The sequence below is a fragment of the Polypterus senegalus genome, chromosome 6 (genome assembly GCF_016835505.1).
Source record: "Polypterus senegalus isolate Bchr_013 chromosome 6, ASM1683550v1, whole genome shotgun sequence".
NCBI lineage: Eukaryota > Metazoa > Chordata > Cladistia > Polypteriformes > Polypteridae > Polypterus > Polypterus senegalus.
The window spans coordinates 180,254,128-180,274,780 of NC_053159.1; the positions used below are offsets into that span (position 1 = coordinate 180,254,128).

Consider the following 20,653-nt stretch of genomic DNA (forward strand, 5'->3'; position numbering starts at 1 on the left):
TCTGATCAGGATGCCTCCTGGACGCCTCCCTGGTGAGGTGTTCCGGGCACGTCTAACCAGGAGGAGGCCCCGGGGAAGACCCAGGACACACTGGAGGGACTGTCTCCTGGCTGGCCTGGGAACGCCTCAGGATTCCCCTTGAAGAGTTAGTAGTGGCCAGGGAGAGGGAAGTCTGGGCATCCCTGCTCAAGCTGTTGTCTCCACGACCCGATGTCGGATAAGCGGAAGAGGATGGATGGATGGATGGAAACTGCTGTGTTGCCTCAGCAGTTTGTTTGGATCATTATCTTGTTGTGGAATTAATGAGTTTAGAGGCTTTTACTGGAACTTGAGCAGATCAGATGTTTCTGTACACCTCAGAATTCACTGTGCCACTGCCGTCCACAGTTCAATTATCAATGAAGAGAAGTGTGCCAGGGACCAAAACTACAGTTTGCCAATCCAGAAGCACTGTACCCGACCTCTAAGTAGTGTTGAAGAGGCATGTCAGTCAAGAGAGCCCAAAACCATCCAGAATCTTGAAGAACTCAAAGGTGAATATCATCCACCCCTGGAGCATTGCCACCCAAGTGTTCGGCTCTAGTGCATGTACCCTGGCTCTGCTTTCTGGTGTGATTTAGGATGTCTTCGAAGTGCCCAGGTGAGGTCAGCAGCACTCCCCGTTTCTCCCCCCTGAGTTGCCCGACTGTTTGCCAGAATTGCTTTGAGGTCAAACTATTGCCTCACTAAACTGCTCTCACACCCAAGTTTTTGCTTCAACTGTCTTTCAAGTTCCACAAGCTAGGCAAGCTCAAAGCACATCCTTCTCCAGTGTGACAGCACCCTTTACTGGTGATATCCACCACTGGGTTCAGGGATTACCATCACGACAGGCACCAACAACCAAATCAACCGCACACCTGCACTGCCACCTCAAAAATGGAAGCACAGAGCATGGCCCATTCAGCTTCAATGTTCCCAGCTTCCCTCGAAAGGTAAAAGAGATTTGTATGGAGGTGCAAGATGAAGATCTCTTGGAAGGGGGTGTTTCCCAGTACATCCTCACTATATGTTTGGGTCTGCCTGGTCAGTCTGGCATTTTCCTTTGCCATCCGATCCAACTCACAACCAGGCAGTGATCAATTGGCAGCTCAGCACCTCTCTTCACCCAAGTGAAAATAAATTATATATATATATATATATATATATATATATATATATATATATATATATATATACACGCAAGGTGAGACACAAAAATAACCGGATTGGTAAAAAAAATATATATTTATTGATGAATGAAAGCATTCTAAACATTGTCCCCTTCTATATAATCCCCCTCCTGATCTCTAAATTGCTCCCGTTTCTGTCTTCACTTCATCCATTGAAGAAAAATGTGTTCCCTTCAGTTCACTTTTGATTTTCGTAAAAATCACAGGGAGCTAAATTGGGCGAATAGGGAGGATGATCAAGGACAGGAATGTTTTTGTCAGTCAAAAACTGCTTTACAGAAAAATCATTGTGCGCGGGATCGTTGTCTTGTCTTGTCTCGCTGTTTGATTTTTTTCACCAGACATTACCACGGCAACTCGTGTAGCGATTGTTGTGCGAATACTGACTGGGCTGTTCACAGGATATACCGAGCCGGTCGGCACTCTGAGGGCGTGTAGGACGGGGTATAGGTTTATGATTCATGCCAGGCTGACCTCCAGATGGTTTTCCAGGAAAGCCCCAAGCCCACTCTGGTTATTTTTGTGTCCCATCTCATATATATATAAAATGAAACAGCAACGTAACTGAAGGTGTGTGGCGAAAACAACGGACAAGGTAAAGAGCAAAATGAGACAAAGTCAAATAGAAAGTTATTGAAAACCCTGCATGAAGCTTGGAAGAACAAACCAAAGTACAACGTGAAAAAAAATTACATAGCAGTGGACCAAAAAGAAAAACTTCACGTTTCCATTCTAAGTGAAGCCACACAAAATACTGACTTATTTTAAAAGCTCACATAATTCTTGCTATTTTTATTTTTGATTATCTTAATGTAATATAAAGGTTTCTCCAGCAAACAAACAATCACTGCCCAGCTTTTTATCTTTAAAAATTATTCATTGAGTGATGTAAGGTTTTTGCCCAGTACTATAAATTAGTATTTTTTCTGTTACCTTAGTTGTTCAGGTATCTCTGTCTTCTCCAGGAATGTGATGAACAGCTTATCCATGGCACCGGTATATGAGCACAACACAGCTTCAGGATCAAAGGGCAGAATGGGGGCAGATTCTATCCCAGAAATACTGAGGCCAAGGCATTGCAGGGTTCATTCTCATTCAATCACACACACACAATTTAGAAGAGCCAATCAACCTAATGCACACATATTCGATAATGGGAAGGAAACCAGTAGTTATACAGGTTGCATAGTTTACAAAAGTCACACAATTCAAAACACTACATAATAAAAATAATCATTCGTTATTAATTGAACTTGCTTTAATCCTCTTCATGGTTTCACCGGGTGTATCGTTGTCCCAACACAAGGCTGACTTATTAACACAAAATTGCTCACACCAAGCTCATTTTTAAATGATAATAACTAATGATTTGGAACATATTAAGCCAATATTATTTTATACAGTGACTTTCACCATGAACATTATCCTAAAACATTAAATGTTACATCTTTGAAAGGAATGTTCATCTGAGCAAAGCTTGTTGCACCTCACTAAGGTGGTGGTAAGAACTAAGCCCATTTGCTAATGAACGTCTGTTCAGCACCTTACATTATACACCAAAATTCAGGGGTGCCAAGGTCCATACAAAAAGTAAAACATGAAGGAAATTAAATAACGGAAGCTGCCGTGTTCGGACAAGTTAGATATCATAGAAAAATTGTCTGAATTATGATGTTGCATTGAGCCACAGTGTCATTAAAAATGATGCCATCTATTCACAAACACATTTAATAAAGCATGCTATAAACTAAGCCATGATTTCTTAAACTATGGGTTGTGACCCAAAATGGGTCATGGAGTGCAGCATTTGGGGACTCCACTATTATATTCAATAGTGAAAGGGACACGTACAGTCTGCGAAGTGTCTTGTGAGTAATTACCATGAGCAGTTTAAACAATCGACATTACCATTTTTACTCGTGTAAGACGCGCACCCTAATTCTTACAAAGAAAATCGCGAAAATCGTTTTGCCCCGTGTACGATGCATGTTGTGATTGTATAGGAAGCGTTTAGAGACAGCGCGCAAGCAAGCGAGCGAGCGCGAGTAAGCGAGAGAGAGAACACAAGCAGAAGAAGTAAACATTACAGAATTACATTTCTTCGTGTATGACGTGCACCTGATTTTCTAATGCTAATTTTCGGGAAAAAATGTGCACGTGGTAAACGCGTGAATACGGTAATCTTCTAGACACTGCCCTCCAGTGGCTCAAGTCCTATCTGACTGATAGGCAAGAGTTTGTTAGTCTTGGCAACAGCAGATCTAGCTCAGCGCCAGTCACACAAGGAGTTCCTCAGGGCTCTGTCCTCGGCCCTCTTCTCTTCTGTATTTATATGCTTCCCCTTGGCCATATTAATCGTAGCTATGGACTGGGTTATCATTTTTATGCAGATGACACTCAACTCTATTCCAATGTCAAAAGTGCAATTTCATCAGAGTTTGCTCAGCTCATATCTTGCCTCACTGAAATTAAAACCTGGATGGAGCAGAACTCTCAAAAATTAAATTGCAACAAAACTGAACTCCTGCAAATTGGCACTAAAGCACTACTTTAGAAAATGGCTCCTCTTCAGTCAATCTTGACGGTGATCTCATCACATCTTCTTCTGATGCAAGGAATCTTGGTGTCATTTTTGATTCCTCCCTTTCTTATTCCACCCACATAAAGCACATTAAGAAACTTTCTTACTTTCACCTCCGTAACATATCCCGTGTTCGCTTATTCCTCTCCTTTTCTAATGCTGAGAAACTTGACCCTGCTTTTATCACATCCCACATCGATTATTGTAACTTGCTGCTGGCAGGTGCCCCTTCTAATCTTATATCACAGCTCCAGTTGATTCAAAACTCTGCTGCAAGAGTCCTTACTTGAACCAGCAACAGTGAGCACATAACACCCATCCTGCTTTGCCTTCACTGGCTCCCTGTGTCTTACAGAATTGAATATAAAATTATATTAATAACCTACAAAGCTTTAAATGGCCTCACACAGGACTACATCAGTGACCTTCTAAATCCCTCTGCTCCTGTTCGCCTACTAAGGTCCTTTGGTAATCTTGTTGTGCCTCACACTAACCTGCACTCTATGGGTGACAGCAGGGCCTTTAGCTGTATAGCACCCAGACTTTGGAATGACATCCCAAAATTAATTAGATCAGCTGACTCCATGAATTCTTTTAAAAAACAACTTAAAACTCATCTGTTCTGGAAGGCTTTTAACTTAACATTCTGCTCTTTCTTTCAGTTCACCTCTCTGTGCAGGTGCTCAGGATAATTTGTGTGTCTGTTATATCACAAATTAGGTTATTTGTTAGGTTTTTTTAGTATTGAATTTAGTATTTTACTCTGGTTTATTGTCCTTTATTCTATTTAATGCTTTCTTATCGGTTTCATTGTTCTATTCAGGAAAACATTTGTATCCAATGTTACATATACCCTGCTGGTTTTTTTTTCTTCTAAGACTCTGTGAAGCGCCTTGAGCATGGGAAAGGCTCTATATAAATAAAATTTATTATTATTATTATTATTATAAGAATTTAGGCTGCAGTTCTCCAAAGGGATTTGACAAGGGGAAACGCTTTGACTGGATTATGAAAAAAGGATGGATGAAATACGAAAAGCATTTTATTTTCATAGATAGTTCATATATTACGCACTGGATAAAAACTTTGTGAGTGGTGAATATAAACTCTAGTCAAACAATATGTCCAATTTCAATTTTCCCAAAAATCATCTTTTTAATACCATCTGTGGTATACAAATTAAATCCAAGTATATGCAATAGGTTTTTTAAGTAGTAAACCCAAATCCTATAGCCATATAGCACAAGTTGGTCACCACAGGAGCATTGAACACCATTACCAATAACAAGCAATGCAAAGATTTAATCTAGAACAACAATAGCAGTCAAAATAAACATTCACCTGGCGTTAGCCACAAATTGTTTCCGATTTCGTCCAACTTCTACTATGAAGGCATAGATTTATGTTTCTCATCTGCGTCACAGAGTGCCACTAGAATATCTCTATTTAGCAATGTTTCTTCATTTTATGTGTTTTGTTTTCTATACCTCCTACTTTCATTAATCTGGCTTGCGATCTTCTTATCGTTTTGTCAACTTCAATCAACGTTCTGGGCCTTTCTCAGTTGTGGCTCATCAGATCCCTGGTCCTTACCATTTTTGGTCTATTCCCTACTGTGGCTCCTCTGTCCTCTGTCTTTCTCTCTGGATTTAGCTTGATTATGGCTCCGCCAGTCTCTGTCTTTTTCTCGGTACCTCTCCCGACTGCGGCTCCTGCACTCTCTGTCCTTTTGTTGTTTCTCTCGTTTGGGACTTCTGCATTCTCTGTGCCTTTCCTTTTGTTTGTCCCTGCTATGGCTCCTGTCCCTTCTGACTCTGTGCTTTTCTCTACTGGGGCTCCTCCGACTTCTGTCTGTTTCTCTGTGCCTTTCTGGACTGCTGCTTCTTCTGTCTTTGGACATTCTTCTCTGTTTTGAAGTCCCTGTGCTCCCACTTCTTTGTCTTTGATCCTTTCCTGCATTGTCCCGATTGCCTTTCTCTGGCTTTTTCTTCATCCTGTCCCTCCCACCCTTCTGTTCTGATCGATCATCCCGGCTCCGACTTCTACTTTTTGACATCCTTCTCTCTTTGCTGTCCCGTTGCCTTTTCTTCCTGTCTCTAATGGGACTTTTACTTGTTGAAGTACTTCTGTTCTCATTCTCACTTTCGTTACTAGAGGTCCGAGATGAATGACGTCTTTTCCTCCTTTGAGAGCCATCTTCGCTATCACTACTTTGACTGCCCTCTCTTGCTTCTTTTCTCTTCTTGTTTTTTTTCTTGTGCTTCTTGCTTTTTTTGTCACCTTCCGACTCACTGTCACTGCTGCTTGAACTCTCACTAGAGGATGAGGTGCTGCTTACTCTTTTTTGCTTGCCTTTGTTTTTTTTCTTATTTTTACGCTTCTTTTTCTTTTCTTGTTTTTTTTCAAGGCGGTCAAGTTTCCTTTTACAAAAGAAAAACAAAACACAAAAATTAGTCAACTCCTCATTTTAAAAAAAGAGGTCACCTGTCCCATTCTTACATTACTGAAACTCAGTGGACGCCACTCAAGACTTTTTGTAGAGTGAATAAAAACTGCACATCTAGTGAAATTACTGGATATATGTCTCATCAGTCCTGCATGAAACTTATTTAATCAAAACAAGCACATTATACAATTTAAACAGCTTAAAAACAAACAACAAATTTAATAACTTAAATAATTTAAATGTATATAATTTCCCAATTCCTTAACTACAAATAATTCACACATAACTACACATTATCCCAGTAAAAATGACAAAACAGCATTTGCTGGATTAAGTCACCCACAGCGCAGCCTAGCACATCTTAATAAATAGAATAATTTAGTCATTTGTTCTTCAGCTCAGCTGATAAATACATTGGCATGCAAAAGTGTGGGCCCCCTTGTTTAAAATGTCTGTTACTGCTAATAGTTAAATGAGCAGAAGATGAGCTGATCACAAAATGGCATAAAGTTCTTTTTAGCATTTTATGCAAGCTTAGTGTATTGTTTTTATTTTGTATAATTGTACAGTGAAAAAAGGAAAGGAGCCCCATGCAAAAGACTGGGTACCCCAAAATATGTGAGGTCTCAGATAACTTCTCCCAAGGTGGTCTCAGATCTTGATTAGCTCATTAGGACTATGACCTGTTCACAGTCATTATTAAGGAACCCCAGGTGATGGATTAAATTTCAAAGCTATATAAATTCTCTGATTCTTCAAACCTTGTCCTGACAATTAGCAGCCATAGTCTCCTCTAAGCAGCTGATTAGCACTCTGAAAAATAAAAGAACTGATGCTCATAAAGCCGGAGGAGGCTAGAAGAAGATGGTAAAGCGTTTTCAGGTAAAGCTCAGCATTTCACAAACTTTTTCTGTTCACGGTGCACTTAATGTTTCAAGATTTTTCCACGGTGCCCCAAATTAAACCACAGTATAGTTCATAGATCTATAATACATACCTGACAGTTGCAGTGCACTAAGCGCAATTAGTTATAAAAATTAAACACAAATTATCACAAATGTTTAGAATAGTTTTTATAACCAGCTCTTCTCGGAGGTGCACCATATGGTTGAAATAAAGCCAATTTTCCGAATTAGTTGACTGTGACAACTAAGCGTTTGAAATTAAATATTTGTTGATGTTTTCGTACATTGTCATTTATTCAATTCAAAGTCACTAAATCAATATAATTGTTAAGAACCACCAACAATCTTTTATCAAAAATCACAAACAATTTATTGATGGGAATAATTAATGAGACGGATGAGCCTGTTGTTCACTACACATCTTTTTAAATCTCGTAATCATACTCGATACAGCCACCCTTTATTTACTCTTCTACGTTGATTTTCACACGGTATTTGCTTCTTATCACAGTGACCGCTGAAAACCCAGCTTCGCATAAATATGATGTTACAAAAAGGAATTACCATTCGCTGAATTTTACTACTTAGCAGTGGATTGTCATCTTCTACTGAGAGCCAAACGTCAGTCAGATCCATGCTGCCAAATCTTACCTTGAGCATACTGTCGCTAGACAGTTTAATAAGATTTTCTTCTTCTGCAGAAGTCATTTCAGATCTATATGCATTTATGATTGGTGCCTGACATTTGGATGAGTTCCTTTGGGTATTTTCTCAAAACGATACTGTTCAGTCTCATCAGTGGAGCATCATTTATTATGAATAAACTGATCACAGCACCAGTGAAATACTTAACTTAGAAAAAGGGTTGGATATTGTTATTATAACTGTGGTATTATTATTTCTATATATTTTGAATTATTTTTGGATTTGTCATGGTTGTAAAAGATGTCTAATAGTGGAATATTTTGAGGCGCCGCTGTAGACCAGTCATGACACCCATTTCCTCAGTTTGTAATGTTATTAAGAAATGGCAGTTAACAGGAATGGTGGAGGTCAAGTTGATGTCTGGAAGACCAAGAAAACTGCTTGCTGGATTGCTAGAAAGGCAAAAAAAAAAACCTGTTTGGTTGCAAAAGACCTTCAGGAAGATTTAGCAAAACTCTGGAGTGGTGGTGCACTCTACTACTGGGCAGCGACACCTGAACAAATATGACCTTCATGGTAGTCTCACCAGAAGAAAACCTTTCCTGTGTCCTAGCTGCAAGATTGAGGGCCTGAAGTTTGCAAATGAACATCTACACAAGCCTGATGAATTTTGGAAACAAGTCCTATGGACTGATGAAGTTGAAATATAACTTTTTGGCAACAACCTGCAAAGGTATGTTAAGAGAAAAAAGGGGCCCAAATTCCATGAAAAGTCCAATTATGGGGACTGGGGGTGGATCAATCAGGCTTTGAGCTTGTGTTGCAGCCAGTGGCACAGGGAACATGTCATTGGTAGAGGGATGAATGGATTCAAATAAATACCAGCAAATTCTGGAAGCAAACAGGATCGGTCCTAAAATAAGATAATGATCCGAAACACTCCTCAAAATATACAATGGATTACCTCAAAAGGCACAAGCTGACAGTTTTGCCATGGCCCTCACAGTCCCCCGACCTAAATGTCATTGAAAATCTGTGGACAGATCTCAAAAGAGCAGGGAATACAAGACAGCCCAAGAATCTTGCAGAATTAGAAGTCTTTTGCAAGGACAAATGAGTGGAAAACACCCCAAGTAAGAACTGAGATACTTACCAAGGGGGGTCTTACTAAGTACTGACCATGTCAGGTGCCCAAGCTTTTGCTTCAGTCAGTCAGTCATTTCCCAACCAGCTATATCGTAACACAGGGTCACGGGGGTCTGCTGGAGTCAATCCCAGCCAACACAGGAACAAAATCCAGGGCAGGGCGCCAGCACACCGCAGGGCACACGCACACCAAGCACACACTACGAACAATTTAGGATCACCAATGCACCCAACCTGCATGTCTTTGGACTGTGGGAGGAAACCGGAGCACATGGAGAAAATCCACACAGACATGGGGAGAACATGCAAACTCCACGCCGGGAGGACCAGGGAAGCGAACCCGGGTCTCCAAACTGCGAGGCAGCAGCGCTACCACTGCTTCACCGTGCCGCCCACTTGCACTTTGTTCATAAGAAATTCTTGGGTTGCCAATAATAGTGGTAAGATGGGGTTCAGATTATTTTTTCTCAGAATAAATGTACTACAAATAAACATCAGATATTTCTCATTGTTTTCAGAGTGAGATTAAGGTAATTCCCCGCAAGGTGATTTTTTTTTATACAACTCTTCTTACTTATCTCTTCCAGGGGTGGCAATAATTGTGGCAGGGACTGTAACACACCATTGTCTTTCTAGACTGCTTCTGTACACTGTCTGGATGTAGACAGTGATGAGTCCACTATGACTTCTAGGCCCGTCTCATGTGGGGTACTTTCGAGTTTCAGCCATCCCAATGTGTATTCAAATCTAATGTTTCTGCTTCTTACATGTAACACTTTACATTTACTTACATTAAATTTCATCTGAAACAAACCTACCCACGTCCTTCTGAAACAATTCAGCAGATTCTCCATTATCTGCCCTTCCATCTATTTTGAATAATCTGCAAACTTACCCAATGTATTGATTACATTGATAGTCTTGTCCAGATCATTTATTTATATTAAAAAAAGCAGCAGCCCCAGCATAGGTCCCTGTGGGACACCATTTTTAACATCACCCAATTCTGCTAGCTGTGTTTGAACCATTTGTGTATCCACTTACAGAGCGCACCCTGCATTCTCGCTTCTTTTAGTTTGATCACAAACCCTTCTTGTAGTACCTTATCAAATGCCTTCTGAAAATCAAATTATTTCATAGACATCTTCCTGCTGTTATCCATTTGTTGCTTTGTCTAGAATTCCAACATATTAGTGAAACACTACCTTCCTCACTTGAACCCATATTGAGGTTTTTGCTAATATTACCTGCTCTAGACAGGTGCTGCTCTGTTTTTTCCTTAATAATTGTTTATATAATTAATAATTGTTAATAATTAATTTACCTGTGGTGCACTATATGCTTACTGACCTATAGTTACTTGGATCTTCCCGATTCCCATTTTTATACATATATATTTATTAAGCAATTATTACGATAGATTCAGGTTCTTATTTGAAAACAAGGGGCACAGCTGGAAGATAGTTAAAGGGAAATTTCAAACAAATGTTAGAAAGTGTTGTCATTCAGAGAACCACAGATAGTGAAATAAATTACCAAGTAAGGAGGCAGACAGTAGTATTTTGGGGACCTTCAAAACTTAACTAGATGATGTTTTGTGAAAGTTAGGTGAGTAGAGACTAATGGGCTGTGTTGAGATGAACATCCTGTTCTTATCACGATTGTTTTTATATTCTTGGACCAACAATTTAGAGAATAAAAGCAGTTGGGCAATAAAATTAAAATCAAGCAATGTATTATAATTCTGAAGGAGTGATGTACTTTAAGTCAGGCAATGGCCACATTCTCACAAACAAACGTCTGACCCAGGCAAGTCAAAAGTAATAGCAAAACTGAGAAAGCTAACTAAATAGAACAGGCACATGCATGCAGTGATCATTTTACAAATATAACATGCATGGAGGACATACCTTAATAACTTCTGCTTCTGCTTTGTAGTTAAAGATTTTAAAAATTCTACTTCAGGGTCTTCATCATCTTCACTTTCAACAAATGTCTTAAGGAAAAAAAATTACAGTAAGAGGAAAACCACGGTAGGAAAAAGTACATTCTAAAATGAGAAAGCCAGGGAGTGTGCCATATTTTTTGAATGCAAGTAAAGTACATTTTTAATGCAGAATTTCACTGCCAAGTCAAGTTACAGAAGGGGGGAAACCCAGCTGCAAATCTAGGGCATTTCTTCTATGCCGTAATTTCATAAGCCAGTCTCATTAACTCTGCCCACTTGACTAAACTTGGATAGCTGAGAGCGTTATGGTTTGGATAATTGGGCATTTCAAGGCAATCAAACACAAATTCAGGATCTGCCATAGATATTGTTGAGTTTTGTGATAAAACAGATTATTACCTGTGATGGATCACAAAGAGTCACATTTCTCCCCAGCACATTTTGTTTCAGTGCAAACCCACCGTTTCTCATCTCCGCTATTAACTCGGAGGGGTGCATCGACGGACCTGTTAAGAGAAATCACAGTCTGAATGTATCATTGATGTCTGTCTACATTTCCACTGACTCCACAGTAGGAATTCAGTTGAGGCTTTGTTAACAAAAAGTGTGACTAAATCAACTCAATGATCTTCTGCTGAGCAAATCATAAGATATTATTCTCCAAAGCAGCAGTTAGAAGATTCAGAATACAAAATAATTGCATTTTTCTCTCGGCACAGAGGGAGTTCTCTCATACCTCTGCACTATCAACAACACAGAAGCTGGCTATTGTCTGAATAAACAGATTATTATTGATACATTATACTTCCTGATTGCAAAAGTAGAAACAGTGCTAAAATGGGTAGGTGAAGTTGACTAGCAAAATACAAAGAGAGGGAAAACTTTTAAAAGTGGTAAGAATAGGAGTGAAGATAAGCCATTATTAACTCTAAATTCATCTGTCATTAAATTTTAAAAAGGCAGCAATTATTTTGGCGTTTAACGTCAATACTTCCCTTTCTTGTTAAAAGGCCTACCACTCAAGGATGCAAAAGAAAAATTCTATGTAACACATGATTATAAAAGAAATATAATCACACAAAATGCAAATACATGCTCCCCTTATATATACATATATAAATGGTTATCTTTGTAGAATAAAATGCATAAATACAATATGTTTGCCAACTGCTGCAAAAAAAAGAAAAAACAAAACCTTTTTTTTTTTTTTAAATGACAACCTACACACAAATAATTCTAGTTAACAAAATAAGAAATTGTTATAGCAGTGCTGGTGCCGTATTAACACTCCACAGAAAGAAAAATAAAGAGAACAAGGAGTCGACATATCCTCTGTGCGACTCATCCATGGATTACCCAGGCATACCGTGCACTAATCTGGCTTTCTGCTAAAAGGATTAATAAATCATAACTACTGTATGGTACTCAACTTACTATTTATTTAATTATGCTGACATATCATAAATCTTCAGACATTAATGGAAGAGTGCTCAGTTGGTCAATATCATTTCAGTTATGAACTAAACTGCTGTGGAGTCTTTTTTGGGGGTTATCTACTTTACAGTACTTATAATAGTGTGCAATACAAATAACAATAATAATACATTTTATTTATATAGCACTTTTCCCATGCTCAAGGGACTTCACAGAAATTCAGAAAGAACAACGGAGCACATACAATATTGGATATAAATAATATCTGTGTAAATACTAAATAAAGATAAATACAGGATATACAATTATATACTGAAATACAGAAGCCTGAATATAACACAAAAATACGAACAAAACAAAAACATTCTGAACAAATATCCTAATATGTTGTACAAACACAAATCTTCATGGGCTTCTGGACAGAGAGGTTAAACTGAAAGAAGGCTCAGGCTGTCAGGGTAAGTTAAATGTTCTCCTGAATAAATGACTTTTGAGTTGTTTTTTGTAAGGATTAATTGAGTTGGTTGATTTCTCCATTTTAGGGAGGTGGTTCCAAAGTCTGGGCACTGTAAAGCTGATGGCTCGATCACCCAGAGAAGGTAGATTAGATCACCCAGAGAAGGTAGATTAGTTTGGGGGACAATGAGATTGTCACAATCAGTGAATCTTAGTGGGTGGACAGGAGTAAAGTCATGGAGGGGGTGACTAATGTTGTCCGGTGCAAGGCCATTTAAAACTTTACAGGTTATTAGTAGAACTTTAGGGCACGGTGGCGCGGGGGGTGGCGCTGCTGACTCACAGTTAGGAGACCAGGGTTCACTTCCCGGGTCCTCCTTGCATGTCTGCGTGGGTTTCCTCCCATAGTCCAAAGACATGCAGGTTAGGTGCATTGGCGATTCTAAATTGTCCCTAGTGTGTGCTTGGTGTGTGCCCTGCAGTGGGCTGGCACCCTGCCCGGGGTTTGTTTCATGCCTTGCACCCTGTGTTGGCTGAGATTGGTTCCAGCAGACCCCGTGACCCCGTAGTTAGGATATAGCGGATTGGATAATGGATGGACAGTAGAACTTTATACTCAAATCTGTACGATGCAGGAATTCATATTAAATGTCAATTTTCCAATGTTTTATAATTGTATATCTGACATACATAAGAATGCAAGTCAATGAGGAATAACTAAGCTTACTTATACTTTAAACTCAATAGCCACTTCTCCATTGTTAACATGACAGGGTTTTTAATTGAATTAGTTCTTATTTTGGACATTACTAATAAGACATTTGCACAATTTAGTTGCATCGAATTTCGCGATACAAAATGCTGTTGAATGTGTCATGTATTGTATAACATTACCTCACAACTGCAATGAAGCATAAAGGCAAACAAAAACGTCTTTAATTGAAAGCAGGGAATTTCAAAATGTGACTGAAAAATTAGAACTAGGTATAACATCAATCTTGCACAGATTGGTCATTTAATGTCTGTATTAAGACGTGAGGGTGAAAGCTGTCGATGCACAACATTGACATCACGACACGAGAACGTGGGTTGGAACTGATTGGTGAAAATCTTTTAATAACCCTTTAGTGTCTTGGATGCTTTGGCTCACAAAGTTTGTGTGTGTTAAATAAGCAAGTATTGTTCTAAGAGATGCACTTGTATTGAACTTATTCTTGAAAGGTCTGTAAACAAGAGAACCATTGCAAAAAAGGCACTCTATACTTATCATATATACTTGCGTATAAGTCGGGTCTTGAAACCTGAAAAATCGGTCATAAAAATCAGACCCCCGACTTATACGCCCGTTCAAAAATGCGACACTATTTATTTTTTTTTACATCTTCTGGCCTTCTCCAATTTCGCATCAGTTTCTCAGACACATCGAATTTTGTTACAGCAGCACAGTTATCAATTTCTTTTGCTACTTCAACAATGTTTAACTTAAAACTAGCTTCCTACTTTCTTCTGATCGAACGCTCCATCATAGACAAGGGATGCTCATATGATAAAGGTGTATGAGGTTGTGAGATACAAAAAACACAAATCAGTGCAAACATCCCTTCGGAATAGTTTAGGTATTACCGTGTGGTCACATAGGCACAATACATAGAAAAAAAGGGCTATGTGCTCCATGGTAACTCTCTCAGGTGGGCATTAGCACATCATAATCTCTTGGACCAATAGCGTCAGTTTCCCGCATTCGACTTATACAACCAACATTATAAAATACCAGTAGTGGCACACTGCACGATAACATGCAATGAATACGCTTGACTTGACATTCCTAGTTTTCATACTCTTTCTCTGTATGTTTAGAATTCGTTTGCTCAGAGGTTGATGCGATTGCTGTTTCCTGAGCAGCTCTTCTCTTCACTACCCTAGCGGCCCCTGCTTCTTCTCTTCTTTCGTCAGCATCTTTTCTCGTTAAAACTGATTAAGTCAGTGTTTGTGTTCCAAATACTTAGTACGTTTTGTTTAATTTTTCACTTAAGCTGGCACTTAAGTCATCATATGCCTTAAGAATGATTTAAGATATGATGAGAACGGCGCCGGTACACTGGCCGCTACTGAGAGCTGATTCTACAATAAAATAAAAATAAAAAGATGAATAACCTTGGAAGTCAATCATTACCCCAAAAGCGGATAGTAGACGTCACATAGTATATGTGTACCAAATTTCAGGTCAATAGGTGAAACGGTTTATGAGCTACAGGTGATTTAAAATCCTGGACAGACAAACAAACAGCCACGGTAGTGAATTATATATAAAGACCACAAATTGTACGATAAAATCAAGTCCCGACTTATCCGCAAGTATATACGGTAATTTGTAATACCTGGTTTAAAGTAATGCAGATGCTTCTCTAGGAAGAAGCCTTTGACCTGCAGTCTCAGCACAATGAATATATTCATTATTCATGTTTACTTCCCACTGCTTTACCTTTTCAAGTAAATGTACTTATCTTTAATTGCCACGTTTTCAGTTATATGCCAAAGATGCGCTTGTACCTATGAAAGCTTTGCCAGAACAAAGAATTGTTGGCATATCTGTAAGAACAGTGCAAGGCTAACATCTTCTATTCTATGCTCCTGAGACATCTTTGTTAAATACATTTCTTATATACTTGTTGGACTCCTGAGAGCCTTTCTATACCACTTACAAAGAAAGGATTAAGGATTAAGAATTTTTCTCTTGCACATTACAGGTTAAGCATTTCGATCTTGTCCCGTTGCCTTCTTTGAATTTTTTTTTTCTTATCTGCACACGAGTCATGTCCGTGTCAAGTTTCCATTAAAGTACAGGTTGTTCTCCCGTGCTTCATATCTTTGTCCATTTTCACTGCAGTTCAGAGACATGCTCAAGCCCCTACCCCATTCCTCGTCATTGTCCCAAGTGTCCATGTCTCCCGATAGGACTTGAACACAAGACCTGATGTGGGCAGTTGGTACAACTTACTATAATCAACACAAATGGGACAAGTGACTTAATGTGGGGCCAAACTAGAGAAAAAGTGTACTTTACAAGTCTGAGTGTGGAGAGTGCACTGCACCTTAACTAAGTTCAGCTGGTGTTCCATGGTAGAACTTTGCAGAGTAATGTTTGCTTTTAAAATGATTGACTGTTTTATTTTTTTTCTCACTCTAAGGATTGCATTTCCAGTGTTTGCTTAAATAAATCACAATTTTACCATGAAGCTTTAGTCTACACAGTGTCTCTCTTCAGTAGGCCAAGCAAACTGCATTGGGTAGATATCATGCTTTCAGTATTTTTGCCACTTGCATCTTAACTACTTGGAGTTCAGCAGTGTAAGTACAAGTTTAATTAGTCAAATGAAAAATATACCACTCAAATGCATACAATTTAGCAGTTTACCAAATGTTAATTCTTCTACTAGTGATGAGCTCAGTCTCTTTGTATGTCAGCTTTATATTTTGTCAACGTTGGGTCACAAAGTTCTACGAGAGACAGGAAGGCGAGACCAGGTTTCCAAGGCAAAATAACTTGATTGTTGAAGAGGCAGGAACAGTTTCAAGGCTTCAATTCAAAATAGAAGCTTTTACTGTACTTCAGCAGTCAAGCGCGCAAGATAGAAGCAGCTCCCTTCTTCAAATTAAGAGAACACAAAGCCATCTTCCTCAAGTGGGTTCAGTGGCTGAGAAACAATGGCTGGGGCAGACGCAGTCTAGAGAAGTGGGGGAGAAAAGAGGGAGAGCTGAAAAGACAGGTCATGGCTGAGTTTTAAATGTTCTTAACATCATGCGACAAGAACGTTATGTGGGTGTGTAGCTGATCCAGTAGAAGGCAAGTTAAGAGTATGCTCATTTCCCATTGGTTTACTGTTTAACAAAGTGTCAGCGTGCAGCTCCCAGCATCGGCTTGCAGGAAAGGGCAGCTGATCAGCTACCAGGATGTCTTCATGCTGCTGCCGGAGCAGTGGTCACAATATGTTGCTATTCATACTGCAATTACTAAAACAAATATAGATAGACATACTACACCATCCTAGAATACTGGAATGTGTACTTTCAAGGGCAATTTGAATTAAAGCGTTAACCTATAAGGTACTTTTTGGTACAAAGGCTTCTAACTTGGAATATAAAATGAGAGTCAAATCACTCCATAAATGTTCACTGATGTGTTTATATACTATGGAAAATATGAGTTTTCCAGAGGAATATGTCATGTAAAACCCCATTTCAATTGGTAACTCCCAGAGGTACAACTTTGGCCTTCGTGGTTCCTAGATGTGATAGTGTGGCCAGGGGAAATCTCATGGCAGGCATTCAAGGATGTTGTTGAGAATTTTCTTGCAAACTACAGAGCACCAAACTATGTTGCTAAAGATTCACTTTCTGTATTCACATTTCTTCCCTGTTAAACTTGGTCCAGTCGTTAAAGGACATGGCGCAAGCTTTCACCAGCACCATGCAATAATGGAAAAGCGGTATCAGGGCAATGGAATCCATCAAAGCTAGCTGACTATTGCTGGACAATGAAACGAGAAGCATCAGATGCTGAATACAAATGAACATCAGCAGCAAAACATTCTTAGTTCAGCTGAACTACTGCAATGTGTCAGCACCATTATGCAACTGGGCATGGTAAAATCATTAACAGTTAATTTCAAGAACACAGTTTCACATGGCAAATAGATATATACCATGCTTGTGATGAAAAATACCAAAACCTGTCCTTAAAGCCGCATCAACTTGATGACGGGAGAGAAAGTCAATCTTGATTTTCCATCAGGTTATATTAAATTTAGCCATATTAAGTGAAAGAGAGGAAAACCACAGAAGGGATAAGAAAATTAATAATAACATGGAAACAAGAATATGGTGGTAAGGTAACTGGCATGTTCATTAATCCATATATCAAGTGACTACTAGGCTAAAGAAAATCCACCCCAAACACACAGAATCAAAATGCAATCAGTTTTAAAACAATCCTTAATCCAATGAATTGCAGCGGAAATTAGTCCTCAGCATTTACAAAGAGTACAAAAGGAATAAGTTAAGAACTAGCAGGCAAGCCACCACCACCACCCCCACACCACCACCCCTTCATTTCTGGATTTAATAATAACCCAAAGAGGACCCCACCTGAAAAAATAAATAGTGGAAATAAAAAGTTTTCACAACCACCTTCCAAAATCACAGATTTAGTGAACTACTAAAATGAAACCAAGAAGAAATTATTCCACCTTTATTGCAAAACTGCAATCTATGCAAAGAAGTTGAAAATAAATCAGAAACTGCTTAGTGAAAAATGGAAAAAAAATAATACAAAGACCTGATTGCATTAGGGCCGATTTATATTTCATGCTCAGAACGCTTATGTATATGCATAATGGCTGACACGCATTCCCAGCATTCATTTGATGTGTCTTCTGAGCACGTCACCAGAAATGAACACGACGTGTGCACAAGTTGCGGTACCACCAAAAATATGGGTGGCATGTCTGTTCAAGTTTTGGTACATGATGTCAGTTGTTGTTTACTATCTACAAGCGGCAGCGCAGCTCCAGCAGGATAAATCTGCATGCTTCGACGTTCGATGAATGGTTTGATGCAGTGAAGCAAATCATCAAACTTAAAGTTTGACGTGCATATATTCATGGTGCTTTTCTTCATCCATTTCTTACATAGGCAACATAAACGTTGCATATTCCCCATCGTAATGACGCAATACATTTAAAGGTTTTACATACCATTTTCTGTGGCTCTGGTTTTTTTTTTTTTTTGCACCTTTGCAGCAGCATCAGAATGCAAAGAATTTTTTATCTTTCTTCTCTCACACACACAACACAGCAAAACCAGACAATGTTTTCTCACCGTGATCATTTCTCACTCGGCTGCCTGATGGAATCCTCCAATTTACTTAAAGTATGCCCTGAAGCACATGCATTGCGTAGCATTAAGTATATCCCCAGCCTAAGTGTGCACACCCCCTAAACTAATACTTAGTTGAAGCCCCTTTTGATTTTATTATAGTATTCAGTTTTTTTGGGTAAGTGTCTATCAGTTTGCCACATCCGCTGGAGTATGTGAATTTCCCCTTGGGATTAATAAAGTATCTATATATCTATCTGGACTTAGCGATTTTTGCCCACTCCTCCTTGCAAAAAATTTCCAGATCTGTCAAATTGCAAGGACATCTCCTGTACATAGCTCTCTTCAGGTCACCCGAGAGGTGTGGGTGGGCTCTGGCTGGGCCATTCCAGAACATCGATCATCCTTTGATGAAGCCATTGCTTTGCTGATTTTGATGTAGGATCTGGGTTGTTGTCATGCTGAAAGGTGAAGTCCTCTTCCTCTTCACATTGCTACCAGATGTTTGAAGGTTTTGTACCAAAATAGACTGATACTTGGAGCCACTCAGGATTCTATCCATCTTGACTAAAGCCCTAGTTCCAGCTAAAGAAAAGCAGACACAAAGCCTGATGCTACTTCTACCATGCTCCACTGTGGGTCTGTCTGGTGTTCTTCTGAAGATGTGCTGTGTTATTTTTGCCCTAAACATACCTTTTGGAATTACCGTCAAATACTTTAATCTTGGTCTGATCAGACATTTTTCCACATGGTTGTGGGAGATTGGGTATACATATTTGCAAAGTTTAGCTGGGCTTGGATGCTATTCTTTATGAGAAAAGGCTTTCGTCTTGCTACTCTACCCCACAACCCAGATATATGAAGAATATGACTGATTGTTGTCACATGTAGGGAACAAGCCAGGAAATCCTGCAGATCCTTTAATGTTGCTGTAGGCCTCCTGGTAGCCTCCCTGACCAGTTTTCTCTTTGTCTTCTCATCAATATTAGAGGGACGTTGTTCTGATGTGAAATTTTGCATACAAGTTGATAAATATTTTGTGTCTTTATTTGTAACTTAAACAAAGCAATGTAATATTAGTGTTACATTATCTATACTAATAAAAGGCAAAGCCCTCCCTCCCTCCCTCACTCACTCACTAATTCTCCAACTTCCCGTGTAGGTAGAAGGCTGAAATTTGGCAGGCTCATTCCTTACAGCTTACTTACAAAAGTTGGGCAGGTTTCATTTCGAAATTCTACGCGTAATGGTCATAACTGGAACCTATTTTTTTGTCCATATACTATAATAGACTTCTGCTCGATGCCCGTGGGAGGCGGAGTTACGTCTCCCACGTAATTTAGTGCCTGCCCATATAAGGCCGTCCGTCAGCGGCAATCCAATAGAAACACTGCCGCTAAATATTCACGGGTGAAGGACTGTGCTTATGCAGAGGAAGATGAGATGGTCAGGGTGGTGTTTGGCACAAACTCGGCGAAACTGCGAGAGAAACTTTTAAGTGCCGGGTCTTAGCTAACATTAAATACAGCCGTGGACATCGCACGAGATGGCACCAGCACAGCTGGGAACCTTCGATGCATGTACACAGAGCAGCTCACGTGAAATGACGCAGTGCACAGACAAAAAGCAACAGTTCCAAAGAGTGCTGAACAAAAACCGAATTACACAACTGCGGAAACAAAGCACGGTGTGAACCGTAAGTTTAAATTAAGTTTATAGACACACTCCCGCTGCCATTTGTCATGCCTACGACAAGTATGGTATTCGCGAGATACAAGTTTAATGAGAAGACACGAGGTATAAACGAAACTTTGGATCACTTTGTTGTGGAGTTTAAATTGCTGTAGCAAGAAACTTTGAAGTGCCGGGTCTTAGCTAACATTAAATAAAGCCGTGGACATCACGAGATCGCACGAGCACAGCTGAGAAGCTTCGATGCATGTACTCCAAGCGGCTCACGTCAACTGACTTTGTATGACTGGAAAAGATTAAATTAAGTTCATACAC

General features: G+C 39.4%; 1 protein-coding gene across 2 annotated transcripts in view; it reads right to left on the bottom strand.

Annotated features, from left to right (window-relative positions):
- Positions 1-4,916: 4,916 nt before the first annotated feature.
- cir1 (corepressor interacting with RBPJ, CIR1) overlaps positions 4,917-20,653 on the bottom strand; it is a 76,116-nt gene continuing 60,379 nt past the window's right edge. For both annotated transcript variants that reach the window (XM_039757657.1, XM_039757656.1), the window contains 3 exons: positions 11,282-11,388; positions 10,845-10,930; positions 4,917-6,212 (listed from right to left, as the gene is read on the bottom strand). In XM_039757657.1, the coding sequence (XP_039613591.1) occupies positions 5,396-6,212; positions 10,845-10,930; positions 11,282-11,388 (1,010 nt within the window). In that variant the 3' untranslated portion in view covers positions 4,917-5,395. The remainder of the gene's footprint in view (positions 6,213-10,844; positions 10,931-11,281; positions 11,389-20,653) is intronic.